The sequence below is a fragment of the Primulina eburnea genome, chromosome 3 (assembly GCF_022965805.1).
Source record: "Primulina eburnea isolate SZY01 chromosome 3, ASM2296580v1, whole genome shotgun sequence".
Classification (NCBI taxonomy): Eukaryota; Viridiplantae; Streptophyta; class Magnoliopsida; order Lamiales; family Gesneriaceae; genus Primulina; species Primulina eburnea.
The window spans coordinates 31,611,993-31,630,939 of NC_133103.1; the positions used below are offsets into that span (position 1 = coordinate 31,611,993).

At 39.7% G+C, this 18,947-nt stretch overlaps 1 protein-coding gene across 1 annotated transcript; it reads left to right on the plus strand.

The window, feature by feature from the left end:
* Positions 1–833: 833 nt before the first annotated feature.
* On the plus strand, positions 834–4,128 carry LOC140828459 (uncharacterized). The gene is made up of 7 exons (XM_073191415.1): positions 834–951; positions 1,734–1,861; positions 2,598–2,667; positions 2,779–2,908; positions 2,987–3,280; positions 3,350–3,451; positions 3,576–4,128. Exons 3-7 carry the CDS (start codon positions 2,606–2,608, stop codon positions 3,969–3,971), a joined length of 984 nt encoding a protein of 327 aa, XP_073047516.1. The 5' UTR covers positions 834–951; positions 1,734–1,861; positions 2,598–2,605; the 3' UTR covers positions 3,972–4,128.
* The last annotated feature ends 14,819 nt before the right edge of the window (positions 4,129–18,947 follow it).

The following is an 18,947-nucleotide window of genomic DNA, read 5'->3' on the forward strand; positions in this document are numbered from 1 at the left end:
CGATCGAAGTCCGAGTAACGGAAAGCCTCCGTCACACGACAAGCTATCGGATGACGGAACAAACTATCGGCAGAGCCCGTCATTGGGCATAGGCCACTGGAACAATAGCCGAAGTCAACTCCACTACGAAGATATTGCCCATAAATCATCCCCCTCAACCTTTATCGCCTCTGCTAAGTTCATAGGCCCACGCGACCGAGCCCGGCCATCTTCATATGGTCTGCTGCCCGTCTCAAGTAGAAGCCACACGATCGTCAATGCCACCACGGCTTAATGCCACCAACATTGTCGATAATTCCATGTCTAAGCACACAACTCCACAACCACAGCCAAGGTCACAGAAGAATGCAGAATGACCATCACCACCATCGCCGCTGCCATGAACAATAAGATTTTGATCGTGGTGCCTCCATACCCAACGAGTTTATTTAGTTGGAGTTTCATGGTGCTTGAGACCTTATTATTATTATTATTATTATAAAAAAACATATGAGTTTTATTACACTACAAAAGAAACGGAGATTTGTAACCGTATTAGAGACCGCCAAAAATTTCGGTGTCTAATTTGAGACCGAAATTGTTATATCGGTCACTAAATATATTTTTGTCACGTTTTTTATTTAATATTATTTTTGTACCTCGATTTTTTATTCTACTCACAAATTGAAGACCGAATTTTTATTTAGGTCTCTAATTGGAGACCGATATAAATCCTCGGTCTCTAATTTGCAACCGATATATTGAGATGGCCCTAATTTGAGACCGATATATTTAGGCCGTCACTAATTTGAGACGGAAATATTAAGGTGGTCTCTAATAAAACCCAAATATTTTTAAACTCCCCGCGTTCCTCTCGCTCCAGTCATCTCTCAAACCCTACAAAACTTGCGCTTTCTATTCTTCCAACACCATCGCCGCTTGTCGCCACCTACTGCCGCCGCCGACTACAAGGTATCTTCCATAGCTCCTCCATATTCTGATTCGAGCAAATTTTCTAAATGTTAAGTTTTTTTTTCCTACCTCTTTTGAGTTCTTTTGGGAGAAATTGAAACACAAATTCTTTTGTTGAAAATCCCAAAACAGCGAACATACATGATCCAAATTGCAATTTTCGGTATAAATTATAATTGAAATCATATATACGTTCTCGAATTTCCTACAAGATTCGATTCCAGAGATGTAATCGATGCCGAAAGGTCCCCCAGCTACGAGGGACTGGCTTCTGGTCCTTCAATTTAGCCAGGCATCCTCCAAACTCTCTGACACTGAATTGAGGGTAATCACTATAATCCACGAAAAACTGTTGAAATAATGGACAGATAATGAAAATTTGCTCAAAATCGATATGAATTGAAAAGAGGTTGAAATTGGATTAAAGAGAACTAATGTTCTGACTTTAATAATAAATTAATGGCAATAGAGGGAGGAGATAGTTAATAAATGTGAATTCGTTGGCTTATGAATGCTTAAGCTCATCAATATGGATTATATTTTCATTATTTTTTCATACAACATTAATGAACACCACTGGAGAGGTCCAAACCACCAACATTGAGCAAATTAAAACATGCATCGGTTGCCCACCAAACCTGCAAAAATAAGCAGGCAACGATGGAGACATGCCTAACTTAAGCCCGAGATTGATTTACATATACATTTGTATGTCTGTTCATATATTTTTTTAAAGTACTTCAAGTATTGATTATGGATTTGTACTTCATTGAATTGATCAGGCATCAGAGTTAGAGATTGAAGCTTATCCACTGTTGGATGAGCTAACATCGAAGATCAGACTCTGAATTTGGAAAGGGATCGTCGACTGAAAAGCAGACCTGTTGAATTCACTCGGAGAGTTCAGAAGGTATGTAGCTTACCAGTTAACTTCATCGTGTTATGTTTGGGAATTTATTAAATGCAAGAGAGAATAAGGGGAGAAATGAAGAAAATGAATTACATTCCTTCACTCTAAAATGTAGGACTTCTCTGTAGACACTAATAAAATATTCTTTGTAATGGAATGAAAAGTGTGACTAGAATTATAATTTCAAGATCCCGTAATTTTGATACAGTTTTTTGTTAGTTTTCCATTTCAGATGTTGTTAGGATATTTCCACATTTTCTTGCTGTAGTATACACTTGAACCAAACGAGCTTCATCTTCGATTATGCAATTACATATAAGAAGAGGACCTAGTGAATGGATAGCAATTTGTAAAATGAAGGCTCGATCAACAATAGAAATGCCAACTTCCCTCACGCATGAGGACCACGATGCCTTTCAGAATGAGGAAGCGGAGGGACATTCACTTGATTCACAAGTTCAAACTACATCACAGTTACTTGTAGATGTAAACGTTACTTATGAGGAATTGGATGATGAAGAGATGTCTACCGATGATGAGATTGATGTCGTAATAGAGTCAGACTATGATAACTTGGATATTAATGATGATGATTATACAGACTATGATGAAGATTGAATTGTATGAATGAGAACAATGATATCTAACAACTTTCATATTAAAAGGCCATGATATCTATTTTTTATGTGATTGAGTAGTATTTCAAAATTGTTTGTGTTACGATTTGATTTTGCAGTCTTCATCATGGTTGACATTGCAGAAGAAGATGTTGGTGATCGGATTGAGCTCAGAGTAGTGGGTAATAAGTAAGTATTTTTTTAAATCAGCAATAAGTATTTTATTATTTTTAAATTTTATAATATTCAATCAATTTTATTTTTTGCCAGTTTTAAATATTGATGAATTTTTTATTGCAGTTTTGTTCCTCATGGACATAGGGTTTCTGCATATATCACTTCTAAGTTCAAACTACGACAGTATGCATCTGGCCATACATGGGGACATTTAGATGAAGAAGGAAAAGATTTTTACTACAAAGAGTTTTTGGTAAGAAGTTAAATACTAATAATAACAGTAGAAACAATAATTATTCTTTTTTTGTTTATGTTGGTTTAAACATTGCAGAAGATATATACATGGCAACCTGGGAAAGAGGAACAATTTAAGTCAACATGGAATTTGTATTGTCAACAACTATACAAAAAGCTGTTGCACAAATGGAGAAAAAAGATTCATCCGCCAACACATGTTCCTACTAATGTATGGGCTGCATGGCAGATTGTTTGGAGCGGGGTAAAATGGAAAAAAAAATCAGAGGTAGCTACAAATAACAGAAATAGTGAGGTGGCTGGCACAGGCACTGGAGTTACTAAGCACACGGCTGGATCACGCTCTATAATTGAGCATACTTTGAAATTGGTGAGTTTCAAATAATATATTTCATTCTTTAATATCACAAAGTTAGCATATTTGAATTTGTTTGTGCAGGAAGCGGAGTTAAAGCGAAAAATTAATTGTTGGGAGGTGTTTCGAATTACACATCGGCACAAGGATGGAACATTTGTCGATGCACGATCTCAAGCTCTAGATGTAAGTTTTAAAAAATTATTAGTAAATAATATAGTTCTACCATTTTCAATGCTTGAGTGCTAAAAACTCATCTTTTTTCTGTTGGATATAATTTTACTTGCTGAAATTTTTTCGTTTGACATAGGATAATATGACCACAAGAATTTCTGAGATATCTGAAGCTACTACAGACGGGGAAGAACCACATACTCCATCACAGGATGCCATAAACGACATATATTACGAGGTTGTTGGAGGGATGAAAAAAAGATGCATTTATGGACTTGGCTCCCAAGCAAAAGTTGTCTTTCCTCATGCGACGTCTGCTTCTACAGGAAGGGTTCGTCCAAGTAGCTCATGTGTTGAGATACAAGAGTTGAGGGCAGAGAATGCAGATTTGAAGACTCGAGTTACTGAATTGGAGGAAAAGATGCGTGAATTTATGGCTCGTTTTGTGCTTTCGCAAACACTAGTACCTCCTTCTGCTTTTCCAGACTTTTCTTCACCTATTATAGATTCTGATGAGACTCAAGCTCCTTAGACACCGTCCTAGTAGTTAAAGTTTGAGTTTCGATTAGATTGACATATAAATGTTTGGAAGTGGTTGAACATTTTGTAGAATGAATTGACATTTGTTTTGGATATTTAACACTTGAATAGTTGGTATAAATATTTGTATTGATTTTGGTGTTGATAAGTTGTGGTTAATACTGAGTTGTGTTTTTTGGATGGTTATATTGATTGATTATGCATATTGCGTTGTGTTTGGATTGGGGTAAATAACACAGGCTGGAGGGGGAAAAACAATATCTAATTTAGAGACCGATTTCTTACATTCAGTCTCTAACTTAGAGACTGATTATGTTGTGTTGGTCTCTAATATAGCGACTGAATAATAATTCGGTCTCTATATTAGAGACTGCGTGTACGAAGTCGGTATCTAAAGTAGAAACCGCATATATAATATCGGTCTCTAATTTAGAGACCGAATATGTAAATGTGGTCTCTAATTTAGAGACCGCTTAATTGTATCGGTCTCTCAAAATTAGCGACTAAGGGTATTGATACCAACAAAATCGGTCGCTAATCGGTCTCTATTGTGATGTAGAGACCGATTAGAGACCGATTTTTCGGTCTCTAATCCGTGTTTTTCTTGTAGTGTTACTTATATAAATACACACAAACACACAGATATTTTGAGTATGACAAAGCACTACAAGAAAAATGACTTTCCGCAGCACGTCATCAACAGCGTGCATTAAAAGCACGCTGCGAATACGACTTTTCACGGCGTGCACCGACCTGTGCGCCGTTAATAGTGTTACACTTGATACTATTAACGGCGTGCTTTAAAAGCACGCTGCGGATAGTACTATCGACGGCGTGCATATAAAGCAAGCTGCGGATAGTAACTTGATACTATGAACAGCGTGCATTAAAAGCACGCTGCGGATATTACTATGGACGGCGTGCATTAAACGCACGCTGCGGATAGTAATATTTGCAGCTTGCAATTTTGTGCGCTGTTAATAAATTATATAAACGACAGCTCACAATAAACGAACGCCGTTAATAAAATTATTAACGACGTGCAAGTTTATGTGTGCTGTTAAAATTAAATCATTTTTTTAAAAAAAATTCGTGTTCAGATATTAACGGCGTACATTAATCGCACGCCGTTAATAGTATTATTCACGGCATGCATATTATTAGCACGCTGCCGAAAATGAGTCCTAATTTCGATTTAAGGTCACAATTAGCGACGGTTGATCTATAACCGTCGCCGCCTTACACGATTTAAGGCCACATTTAGCGACGGGTTATCTACGACCGTCGCCGATGTAGATCGGCGACGGTTAACTGATAACCGTCGCTAAAAGAAATAAATCGGCGACGGTTTAATAAATTACCGTCGCAACAAAACGCATATTATCTATTTAAACCGATCTCCGTTTCATTTCCTCCACACTATTTAACAACACTTAAAATTTTTCTATACTTATATGATTTTAGTTTCGATTTAGATACCTGGTTTTGTTTCCATTTTTGGTTAATTTTTTAATTTTTATTTGTTAAAATTTATTAAATTATAATTTATTTTTTTTTTATATTTACACAAAATTTAGCGACGGCTTTTATAACCGTCGCAAAGTTTTAACCGTCTTTTTTTTTAAATTCCGTCGTTATTTTAGCGACGGTGTTTAATTTATAAACCGTCGCTGATAGGAGACGGTTTGATCCAAAACCGTCGCTAATATTTTGTTTTTTTATGACTAGTAACGGCGTACGCATGCACGCTGCGGAAAGTTGTATTAACAGCGTCCATATGCACGCCGTTAATAATAGTATTAACAGCGTACAATGCACGCCGCGGATAATCTTGAACTTTTAACAGCTTGTAACTTTGTAGCGTGCAATGCGCGCTGCGGAAAGCTCATATGCGCGCTGCGGAAAACCATTTTTGTTGTAGTGAAGATTCGGACCCTTCAAGCTCATGTGTTGTGATTGATATATTTTAAGGTTTGGGGAAATCTCACGTTTTATTTTTTATTTTTTTTAAAAATCTTTTGATTTTGTACATGTTCTTCCATTGTTTGAGAAATGATCCCGCAACGAAATGATGATGGCAATAAGTTTTTTTTTCATATAATTTTTTATTTGCGTGAGACGTATTGTTTGTAGGCATTTTGATAAATAAAAAGAACAAAAAATGAAATTTTGTGCAGGTTGTGCTCCTCGAGGGAAGGAATATTCCTTGCTATTGGCCAATCACCGGTTTAACCGAAATTCCATAAGTGGCTCTAGCGCCAGTGATGATTCTGATAGTTACTCTCCAAATTCGATTGCGTCCGAGATGACCGCCATAACCCACCATCGGGTCATTTCACCCTTTTCCTTGAATACTTCACTGGTGGACTGTCGTTTCCTCCGCAACCTCTTTTAGTGGAGTTGGTCGAGGGCCTTGGTATAAGTTTTAGTCAATTGACCCCAAATGCCGTTATAGTTTATTCATCATTTTGTCATAAAATGAGGGAAATTCGCATGCCTTTGTCTGTAGAACTGTTCAATTCACTTTTCTCGACGTGTAGGAGCAAACCAGACTCGTTTGTTTACTTTCAACCTCGAGCCAAATATAAATTTTTGTCCCGAATCCCGTCTCCTAGAAGCTTTTGGAAATCTCAATTTTTTTACGTTAAGGATTGCGGGTGGGAGATACCCGTGGTTTGGAGTTCGGGAGTTCGAGTTATTGCGATGAGAGGGACTCACCGCGCACTTCAACTTCAATGTCGTGATTTAGGTCTTTTTGAAGAACTTTTTAATCCTAGGAATTTAATGATCGTTGGTATTAATTTTAATTTTTTGTACACTGTGTTGGTTATTCCTTCATTCTCCATATTATTTCGCACTAGAATTAGCTGATTCTCTCTCTTTTATATAACCTTTTCGGCCAACTGTATTTGTGCAGGTGATATATTTGATTTGGCGACGATCCGGGCTCGCAAGGCCACTGTGGGGAGGCGTTCCCCGCTTTCTGGTGAGAGTAGAGCGCCTGCGAATCGGTCTGTTCATGACTTTCGTGACCCTATCCGTAGGGGTATCTCTCCGGCACGTTCTGAGTGTGGGGACCCGGACGCTAATTCATTCCTTAATCGTCTTTAGGAATAATTAATCAAATATAAAACAGGGTCTAAATTTTTAATTTTTTTTTTTCCTTAAATTATACAGCGGGAACGTAATGTAATTAAATTCAAATTACATTTTAAACATAACATACAATTATTGTATAATCTACAATAATCCAACTAGGTTCAATTACAAATAAGTGCTGAATCCTAAGTTGCTTCCAAGCCCGGATCTCCACGCTATCTAGTCCAGCCTCGTACTCTTCTTGACCCTGATCCTATCCCACCTGTTGCCATGCACACATACAAACAAGACAACAGCCGGATAACTCCGGTGAGATATAAATATCCCAGTATAAATCATGTATACATGCCATCATATAAACAATATAAAAGCATATATCAAAAATCATATTACATATCAAAATCATGATATCAATCCATAACAAGAATAATCATATTCCATACATGTACCCTAATCCGGAACATAATTCAATATCCAGAATAAATTCTATTCTAAGCATGTACCAATATCAGGAACATCAAGGAACATGAACCATATTCAGGAACATAATCAACATCAATAAATATAAATCAATATAATCGTCACTCAGACTCGTGACTCCATGTTTTAGACTAGACTCAATCCTAGCCTAGGGATCCCGGTTTCCAGATGTGGTATTCCTATATCGACCAACAGTAATAGAAAAGACTCCAGTTCTATCCACGTCGATATAACCAACATCCAGTGTCCTGACCTAACCGTCATGGACTGTGGTCCTATCACCAATATCCTGTCCTGTGACAAAGTGCAATGGGCCAGTGACGCGTCCTCACTATCCGGCCCTTCTGTCAGAAGATGAAATGTCTACGACTAAGCATATCCGCTTATGACTCAAGACATACATTGTCTATAAATCCATAGACCAAAAATATCAATCGTATTCAATTGCAAATAACAATGCAATAAAATAAAGTATGTGGTTAAGGGAAACTCGAGTCAAACCTCACTCAAGTTGTGCAATCCCAACTCAACATTAATTTATACCTTTATCTTCTCGCTCAGAAGAAGAAGAAGAAGTCCCGACTCTATCTCGGTTCATTCCCAATCTGGTAATAATAATACCGAACAGATATAATATCAATAACAACTCAATTCAGAACCTGTTCTGATCAATTCAAATTAAAACACATAATCTGATCAATGTCGAATCAAGACACCATCCAATTCATATCGACAATACTACGATATAATCGAAGTCATTACTGAATCTGATCAATATCAATTAACTGATGTTTCGACGGTATAACAATGCTGTCTCGATAACCCCGTCAATCAAAACATCACAGATATAATACCAGAACTCATAATTCATATCGATGCCAGTCATAATCTCAATAACAACACAGTTATGATATGAATTCTCAGTCAAATCGAATCCAAAAATCATAACAATTCCACAATCAGTCTGTTTCTCAATCTGACTTCGATTCTATGATGTCTAACATGACAAGAACATCATATATGAATCCTATTCAATTCTGACAATAGTCTAATTTCAAAACATGTCAAAACGTAGTAAAACTTACGTCCAGTTATAGCCTACGTTGATAGGAACACGGTACTGAAGTCGAATTCAAAATCAAACGGGCGGATTTTGCATAATCGCAAGTACTATTCCACGAAGGAATTTCTCTAGAGTTCCCTCGATTCTTCCTTTTTCTGATAATTGTCATTTACTTTTATATATATATATATATATATACACGTTCACGCATGCAATGGCAAGTGGCACCCTTACATTCTGCATGACTGGCGCATATGCGCGCCCAAGCGTCGCGCATATGCGCCGAACTCTCGGCCCGGCATTTTATCCCTTCGCGCATATGCGCCGTCACTCCCGCGCAAATGCGCCGAACCTTCTGTCCCTCACGCGCATGTGCGCCATTTCCGTCGCGCATATGCGCCGAGCTCTCTGGAGTTTTTCCTCGGCATTTCACCTACCTCGCGCATATGCGCGCCCTGTCCCGTGCATATGCGCGAGAGGTTCTGGAAATTATACGCATGTGCACGCTTACACGTCGCGCATGTGCCCGATGCACACCCTCGCACATATATTTCGCGTCTTGTCTCATCTTTCCCAGTCCGATCCGATCCGTCTGTAATTACCTTGATTAAATAATAAATCATTTCAGAAAAATCTCAGATTACAGTAATTATACTCAAATCATTTCAGATTACGGTAATCACTTTCTCGGGCCTTACATTTCTCCCCCTCTAAGATACGATTTCGTCCCCGAAATCACAAACACTCAATTCGTGTGATACAGATAATCATATCATATCTCAAATCAGGTATAAGAAGGAGATATACAGAACTGTAATAAGCTCATATCAACAACATCACTTGTAATAGAATCAACCTTAGAACAATGGCTATACAATATCCGTATATGCCATGTGACACCTCTGACCTCTTTAAATAAAATACACAGCGGAAATTAAAAATTTTCTTTAAAATATGGAAGGAGTTTCAAAATACAATTCTTTAAACATCTTTACAAAATAATAATACATGATCATTCAAATGACGAAACAAAATACAAAACATCATTCCTATGATCATGCCAAAATCTTCCTTCCAACGGTGTATGCATATGACCCCCTGTCCACAGTCAACGTCCCGGGCCTCTACTCTGATCTGCATCACATGAAAAATAACTGAAATGAGAATAAATCTCAGCAAGTGGAACTCTAACATAGCAATGATACAATATACTCTGTAAAACATGGCTTTGAAATCATAAATACCATCAACTCTGAAACATGAATATCATAGCAATAGCAATAGCAATGAGAGTATTTTCTTTACTCTGGGGATTGATATCAATAGTTTCTCTGCTCTGGTGCTAATACCCCTATCGATATAAACCGATAACTCTGAGGGATAAAAGCCTATGGTCGTTGATCAACTAATATTGCATGCAATCTCTGACTATGTATTTATCAATCCGAAAACATTTAAACTCTCTCTGGCTTTAACAATCACTTTGAAACTCTATCTTTGCTCTTGTATTCCCTTTTTAATAAATATGAGACATAAAAGTCTCCAATAATCAACAATGATAACAATACATAGCAATGAATCAATTGAAAGGAATAACACATTAAAACTTTTGAAACACAATACATATACAATCATGTGAGCAAAAGGGATGAGTTTCCACTTACAACCCACAAGAACACCTCCTCTAATCACTTGATTCACCACCTACAACAATAATCCAAATATAACACCAACATCAACTCAATATCCAAGATACCAAGCTAAACAATCCATAAATCCAACAAAATCAACAACCCAAATCAACTCTTAACTCAAAACCATGAGATAAATGCACCAAAAACTTACCTAAGCTTCCTCTCACCACGTAGAAGCTCGATCTAAACTCGGAAATCCAACTAGATCCAAGAATCAAAGGTAGGAAATGAATGAAATGGTAGAAAACCATAAGAAATGGAGAGAATTCGAAATGAAAGAGAAGAGAAGAAGGTAAAGTGATGGCCAACCACTCCAAAAAGCAACTTAAAATCTCGCCCATACCTAGACCGCGGGTGCGTCAACACAAGGGCCGCGGGTGCGCTGAGCTCACGGCAATCCACAAAATTCTGAACTACTAACACCACGGGTGCGGCGCTGCAAGCACCGCGGGTGCGGTCCCTGCATCACCACAGGTGCGGTGATGCTACGGCTCTCCAACTCAAAAATCTGCACAGTCGACCGCGGGTGCACTCCTTGCACTACCGCGGGTGCGGTCTCCTCTCGGCCAAGAAACAAACCAAAGCAACTAAAATCGATCCGAAACACTGAAACAACACAACCAACAACATCTAATATAACAACCAAGCCACAAACAATAATACCAACTAAACTATAACCCATAACACAACTCTAATCATCTAAATACAAACCCAAATAACATACAAAACTTAAATCGTACCGTACACCGGGCTCGGCTATTACAATCTCCCCCCTTAGAGGAATTTCGTCCGCGAAATTGACGTCACTGCACGAACAACTCAGGATACTTCTCTCTCATCTCATCCTCTGGTTCCCACGTAGCCTCCTCGATCAAATGGTTCCTCCAAAGGACTTTAACGATGCCGATCTCTTTGTTCCTCAATACTCTAACTGTGCGATCCAGAATCTGAATCGGAATCTCTTGGTACGTCAAACTCGGCGTCAAGTCCAATGGCTCGTGGCGAAGAACATGGGAAGGATTCGCAACATACTTCCTGAGCATCGATACATGAAACACATTGTGAACTCTGTCAAGATCTGGCGGTAGGGCTAATCTGTAGGCTCTGTCACCGACTCTGTCCAATATCTCAAATGGACCAATAAATCTAGGACTCAACTTGCCCTTCTTGCCAAATCGCATCACACCCTTGAGAGGTGCTATCTTCAAGAACACGTGATCGCCAACCTCGAACTGCAAAGGCCTACGACGAACATCTGCATAGCTCTTCTGTCTCGATTGCGCAGTCTTCATCCTCTCTCTGATCACAGCAACAACATCAGCCGTCTGCTGGACCAACTCTGGTCCCAACATCCTCCTCTCACCAACCTCATCCCAATACAAGGGAGATCTGCACTTCCTGCCATAAAGTGCCTCATACGGTGCCATCCCAATCGACGCCTGGTAGCTATTGTTGTACGTGAACTCCACAAGTGGCAATTTAGAATCCCAGCTACCAGAATAATCAATAGTACAAGCTCTGAGCATATCTCAAGAATCTGAATGACTCTCTCTGACTGACCGTCGCTCTGAGGGTGATAAGCTGTACTGAACGCTAACCGCGAACCCATATCTCTGTGCAAACTCTTCCAAAACTCTGAAGTAAATCTGGGGTCACGATCAGACACAATCGACACAGGCACACCATGAAGTCTAACAATCTCTGCTATGTAATCCTCAGCATATTGGTTCATGGAATACGTCGTCTTGACTGGAAGAAAGTGCGCTGACTTGGTCAATCGATCAACGATAACCCAAATGGAATTGAAACCTCTCTGCACTCTGGGAAGACCCGTCACAAAATCCATCGTAATATGCTCCCACTTCCACTGAGGAATCGGCAATGATAACAATGTCCCAGCAGGTCTCTGATGCTCGATCTTCACCTGCTGACAAGTAAGGCACTGAGAAATGAACAAAGCAATATCTTTCTTCATACCTGGCCACCAATAGAGTCGACGAAGATCCTGATACATCTTTGTACTGCCTGGATGAATCGAATATGGCGCAGTATGAGCCTCTGTCAAGACGTCTCTCCGAATATCATCGCCAACAAGAACACAAATACGGCCTCTGAAAGTCACCAAACCGTCTCCATTCAAACCAAACTCTGAATTACCTCTCTCCTCTGCTCTAGCTCTCAACTCTGACAACTGAACATCGTCAGTCTGCTCTCTACGGATCCTGTCCGTCAATGTAGCCCGAATGACCAACGCTGAAAGGCGAGCAATAGTCCCCGGAACTACCAAAGCAATCTCCTCTCTCTGCAAATCCATCAACAATGGCCTCTGAATCAAAGAACTCAAGGAAGAACTCGACTTACGACTCAAAGCATCAGCCACAACGTTTGCTTTCCCTGGGTGGTAACTGATAGTCACATCATAATCTTTGACAAGCTCTAACCACCTCCTCTGTCGCATATTGAGCTCTTTCTGAGAAAACAGATACTTCAAACTCTTGTGGTCTGTGAAGATCTCACACTTTTCGCCATACAAGTAATGTCTCCAAATCTTCAAGGCGAAAACCACAGCTGCCAGCTCTAAATCATGCGTCGGATAATTCTTCTCGTAATCCTTCAACTGGCGAGAAGCATAGGCAATGACCTTACCTCGCTGCATCAGCACTGCACCAAGGCCTTTCTTCGACGCATCGGTATAGACAACAAAATCCTCTGAACCACTGGGCAATGAAAGAACAGGAGCTGTCGTCAATCTATCCTTCAACTCCTGAAAGGCACTCTGGCAATCGATGGACCACTCGAACTTCACAGTCTTCCTCGTCAGATAGGACAATGGCAGGGCAATCTTGGAAAAATCTGAAATGAAACGACGATAATAACCCGCCAAACCAAGGAAACTGCGTACCTCTGAAACAGTGGTAGGAATAGGCCACTTCTGAATCGCCTCTACCTTCACTGGATCAATAGATAAGCCATCTTTCGAAACGACATGGCCTAGAAAAGAAATCTGATCCAACCAAAACTCGCACTTCTTCAACTTGGCAAACAGCCTCCTCTCTCTCAACAACTGAAGCACAACTCTGAGATGCTCTGAATGAAGCTCTCTGGTCTTGGAATAGATCAAGATGTCGTCGATGAAGGCAATGACGAAGCTATCCAAGAACGGCTTGAACACTCGGTTCATCAGGTCCATGAAAACTGAAGGGGCATTGGTCAGACCAAAAGACATCACGAGAAACTCATAGTGACCATACCTGGTCCTGAACGCCGTCTTAGGGATATCAGACTCCCTAACCTTCAACTGATAGTAGCCAGACCGAAGATCAATCTTCGAAAAGACAGTGGCACCATGGAGCTGGTCAAATAGATCGTCAATCCGAGGCAACGGATACTTGTTCTTGACAGTCACTTTGTTAAGCTCTCGGTAGTCGATACACAGCCGCAACGACCCATCTTTCTTCTTGACAAAAAGAACCGGAGCTCCCCAAGGCGAAGAACTCGGACGAATAAAACCCTTGTCTAGAAGATCCTGCAGCTGCGTCTTCAACTCCTTCATCTCGGTAGGAGCCATCCTATACGGAGCCTTAGAAATAGGAACCGTACCTGGAGCTAAATCAATCACGAACTCAACATCTCTGTCCGGCGGCAAACCCGGAACATCATCCTCAAACACATCAGCAAACTCCCTCACCACATCAATATCATCAATATTCAATTTCACAATACTATCCACATCCACAACAGAAGCCAGAAATACATCACAACCTCTACACATCAATCTCTCAGCCTCAAGACAGGAAAGAAAAGGAAGGACCAGCGAAGTACCTGCACTGGCGAGAACTCCTCCCTGGCCATCATCTGCAAAAGTCACCGTCTTAGCAACGCAATCGATAACAGCACGATAGGTCGACAGCCAATCCATGCCAAGAATAACATCAAAGGCAACCATCGGGATCACAATCAAATCAGCAAAAACCTCCCTATCAACAATACGAACATGGCAAGCATGCACTATCGATGTTGGGCACAAGACATCTCCCGAAGGCAAAACAACATTGAACTGGAGGGGAATAACAGAAGGAACTATACCCAAAGATCTCAAAAACAATTCAGACATAAAAGAATGAGTAGCACCAGTATCAATCAAAGTCGTAGCTACTCTGCCTGAAATTAAAATAGTACTAGAGATCACAGAAGAATCATGATTAATACCTTCCTTTATCATCGAAAAGATACGACCCTGCACCTTCTCTTGGCTAGCTCCTCTTGGACAATCTCGGGCAACGTGGCCTGCCGTGCCACAACGATAACAAGTATGAGTGCCAAATCTGCACTCTCCCCTATGACGTCGACCACACTTAGAACACAAAGGCTTCTCTGGATCGGATGGAACAACTGGAACTGGCGGTGGTCTAGGACTCGACTCCATCTTGCCCTTCCCCTTGAATCGATCCCTGCCTCTCTGACTCGAACTCTGGCCCCTCTGAGCAAAGGCCTGGTGTCTCGCTTGCCTCTCCCGAGCAATATCCTTCTCATCCTGCTTAGCCAACAATGCCTTGGATACAATCTCCTTGAAAGTAGCGGCCTTGGACATATTGATATCCCGTCGAATCTCGGCTCTAAGGCCTCGAATGAAATGAGCGCCTTTATCTTTGTCATTGGATGCAACATACGGAGCAAACAAGCAACCCTCTTCAAATTTCAGAATATACTCACCAACATCCAAGCTCCCCTAACGAAGCTCCAAGAACTCCGTAACCTTCCTCGCTCGAAGTGCATCGGGGAAATACTTGTCATAGAACAAGTCTGTGAACTCTGACCACTTCAATGTCGAGACATCAACTCCTACTTTGGTCGCATTCCACCAAATGCGAGCAGCTTTAACCAACATGAAGACGGCACAGCTGATCCTATCTTTGTCCTCGTACTGGAGGTGATCGAAGATCGCCTCTAAAGCCTTGACCTACTCGACAGCAACTAAAGGATCAGTGCTACCTGCGAATTCCGGTGGATCCATTCTCTTGAAAGCAGAAAATATGGCATCAGTGCCAACAGCCTGAGCAACTTGCCCTCTCCCTTGACCTCTGCCCTGACCTGCTCCTTGCAATCGGAGCAACTGCTGAATCTGCTCACTGTGGACCTTGGCCTGCTCTTTAAGCAACTTGCCGAACTCGTCGACAACTCTCGAGGAAGAACTATCCTCACCCTCTACTGCTTTCCTCTTAGGTGGCATCCTCTACTCTACAATGGCTCACAAAAGACATATCAATATATAACAATGGATAGATGCAAGAAAACTTACCCGGACAGTTGACAGTAGATGAGGTCATATGCATTGGTCCGAAGAACACCGCTCTGATACCACTAAATGTGACACCTCTGACCTCTTTAAATAAAATACACAGCGGAAATTAAAAATTTTCTTTAAAATATGGAAGGAGTTTCAAAATACAATTCTTTAAACATCTTTACAAAATAATAATACATGATCATTCAAATGACGAAACAAAATACAAAACATCATTCCTATGATCATGCCAAAATCTTCCTTCCAACGGTGTATGCATATGACCCCCTGTCCACAGTCAACGTCCCGGGCCTCTACTCTGATCTGCATCACATGAAAAATAACTGAAATGAGAATAAATCTCAGCAAGTGGAACTCTAACATAGCAATGATACAATATACTCTGTAAAACATGGCTTTGAAATCATAAATACCATCAACTCTGAAACATGAATATCATAGCAATAGCAATAGCAATGAGATGGTATTTTCTTTACTCTGGGGATTGATATCAATAGTTTCTCTGCTCTGGTGCTAATACCCCTATCGATATAAACCGATAACTCTGAGGGATAAAAGCCTATGGTCGTTGATCAACTAATATTGCATGCAATCTCTGACTATGTATTTATCAATCCGAAAACATTTAAACTCTCTCTGGCTTTAACAATCACTTTGAAACTCTATCTTTGCTCTTGTATTCCCTTTTTAATAAATATGAGACATAAAAGTCTCCAATAATCAACAATGATAACAATACATAGCAATGAATCAATTGAAGGGAATAACACATTAAAACTTTTGAAACACAATACACATACAATCATGTGAGCAAAAGGGATGAGTTTCCACTTACAACCCACAAGAACACCTCCTCTAATCACTTGATTCACCACCTACAACAATAATCCAAATATAACACCAACATCAACTCAATATCCAAGATACCAAGCTAAACAATCCATAAATCCAACAAAATCAACAACCCAAATCAACTCTTAACTCAAAACCATGAGATAAATGCACCAAAAACTTACCTAAGCTTCCTCTCACCACGTAGAAGCTCGATCTAAACTCGGAAATCCAACTAGATCCAAGAATCAAAGGTAGGAAATGAATGAAATGGTAGAAAACCATAAGAAATGGAGAGAATTCGAAATGAAAGAGAAGAGAAGAAGGTAAAGTGATGGCCAACCACTCCAAAAAGCAACTTAAAATCTCGCCCATACCTAGACCGCGGGTGCGTCAACACAAGGGCCGCGGGTGCGCTGAGCTCACGGCAATCCACAAAATTCTGAACTACTAACACCGCGGGTGCGGCGCTGCAAGCACCGCGGGTGCGGTCCCTGCATCACCGCAGGTGCGGTGATGCTACGGCTCTCCAACTCAAAAATCTGCACAGTCGACCGCGGGTGCACTCCTTGCACTACCGCAGGTGCGGTCTCCTCTCGGCCAAGAAACAAACCAAAGCAACTAAAATCGATCCGAAACACTGAAACAACACAACCAACAACATCTAATATAACAACCAAGCCACAAACAATAATACCAACTAAACTATAACCCATAACACAACTCTAATCATCTAAATACAAACCCAAATAACATACGAAACTTAAATCGTACCGTACACCGGGCTCGGCTATTACATGCCAATCACCAGTTCATAACAAATCAGTATTGGCATCTGCTACCAAATTTGTTAATCTTAGTTAAAGATATATTCAATCTTTGGCTTCAAATACCAACAGTCATCGTCCGACATTGGCTTAATAGTCTACGTAATCTGAGCTATCCTCATTTCTTCTGAATCAGTTTCATTTTTCTTATCAGATATCTGATCCTATCAATTCCAATCTCAGGCATTACTGCAATATCATTCCTATCAGAAGGAAAATAGCAGTTTTCACTGTACAATACTTCAACTCAAGCTATTTCGATACTCGTTTAGTAGCTATTATCGTACAATAATTCAAAAGTGACAATGAATCATGCCAACTAGTGCTATAATCCAGCACTACATGTCCTGGATATCCTCCAGTATCTAGATAGTTCACTCCGACTATCCGTCAATCTATAAATTATAGATGAAAAATCATGTTATACACTCAGCCAAAAGTATAAAATCAAACGAAAATCACAGTCTGATAAAATCAACTTTGGCATTTAATACAATCTGACTCCTTTTCTGACATATCTCTCAGTCGTCTGGTCATATTTGTGCATCATCTTGTACAATAGAATCTATACCGATTTGAACAGTCGTTCAATCACAATTACTATCTTGGCAAGACTGCAGTAGTGTCATCACACAATCTATAGAAATGTACTCCCATTTCTATTTAGAAGTGAATAGTCAAGATCATTAATCTAAAAGTTTCTATCTTTCTGTCTTCACCTGTCAACGATTTAGACATTTCAGTACCAATTCTGACATAATTGATTTCAGCTGTTTATATCAAAACTGTCTATTCGAATTATCATACATTTCCCGTTACCAGAATAATGCTGAAACTACTACTATGTGCATCTGACAATACCTGTTATTTCAAATGCGAATATCTGACACAAACAAATCAGTTAATAATATAAATTAAAGAAAAATACCTACCTGATATTCAGTTCTGACTATCAAAATCAAGTTCTGAACAGTCTGATGAAACTTCTAAATCGCTGAATTTTCAAAACCAGTTTTGAGTCGACTGGACTGTATATAAACTCAACGGTTCATATCAATCGGTATCAAAAACGGACTCAGAATGATAATAATATCGGATCAGATTCAAAATATCAATACGCAATACTGATCTAATAACTGCATAGAACGCCATTTCTGACATTTCGAAAATTCTGCCATATTCAATGTTGTTCTCAGCCACTGATCAGGGTCTTACTGTGCACAATCAATCAGTATACTATCCTCAGATATGATAGACTCTGAATACAATCGGTTACAATCAAAATTCATATCCGAACAATTCTGTATACAACACTCTCAGTACCCAGAATATTCAATACAACTGTCAACTGTCCGATTCAATCAATCATACGCTGCGAATATATCAAAATATCATAGATAAAACGAGCATATAATCATCAGAACACTTCTAAGCACATGATTTATCAACCCATAAACGGAACTGAAGTACTTTACAGAGAACCATATAATCAGATGTAACTCCAACTCTTCAGGCAATAAATCTTTCCACTGATATCTCAATTCTCTCAATTCAATCAGTATCAGTCTATAAGAAATTCTAGAATGAAACCAATAACTGGAATCACATCACGGCCGAAATCACTCTCCCTGATACAGGACAACCTGAAATCTCATCTGTAAGACTATAG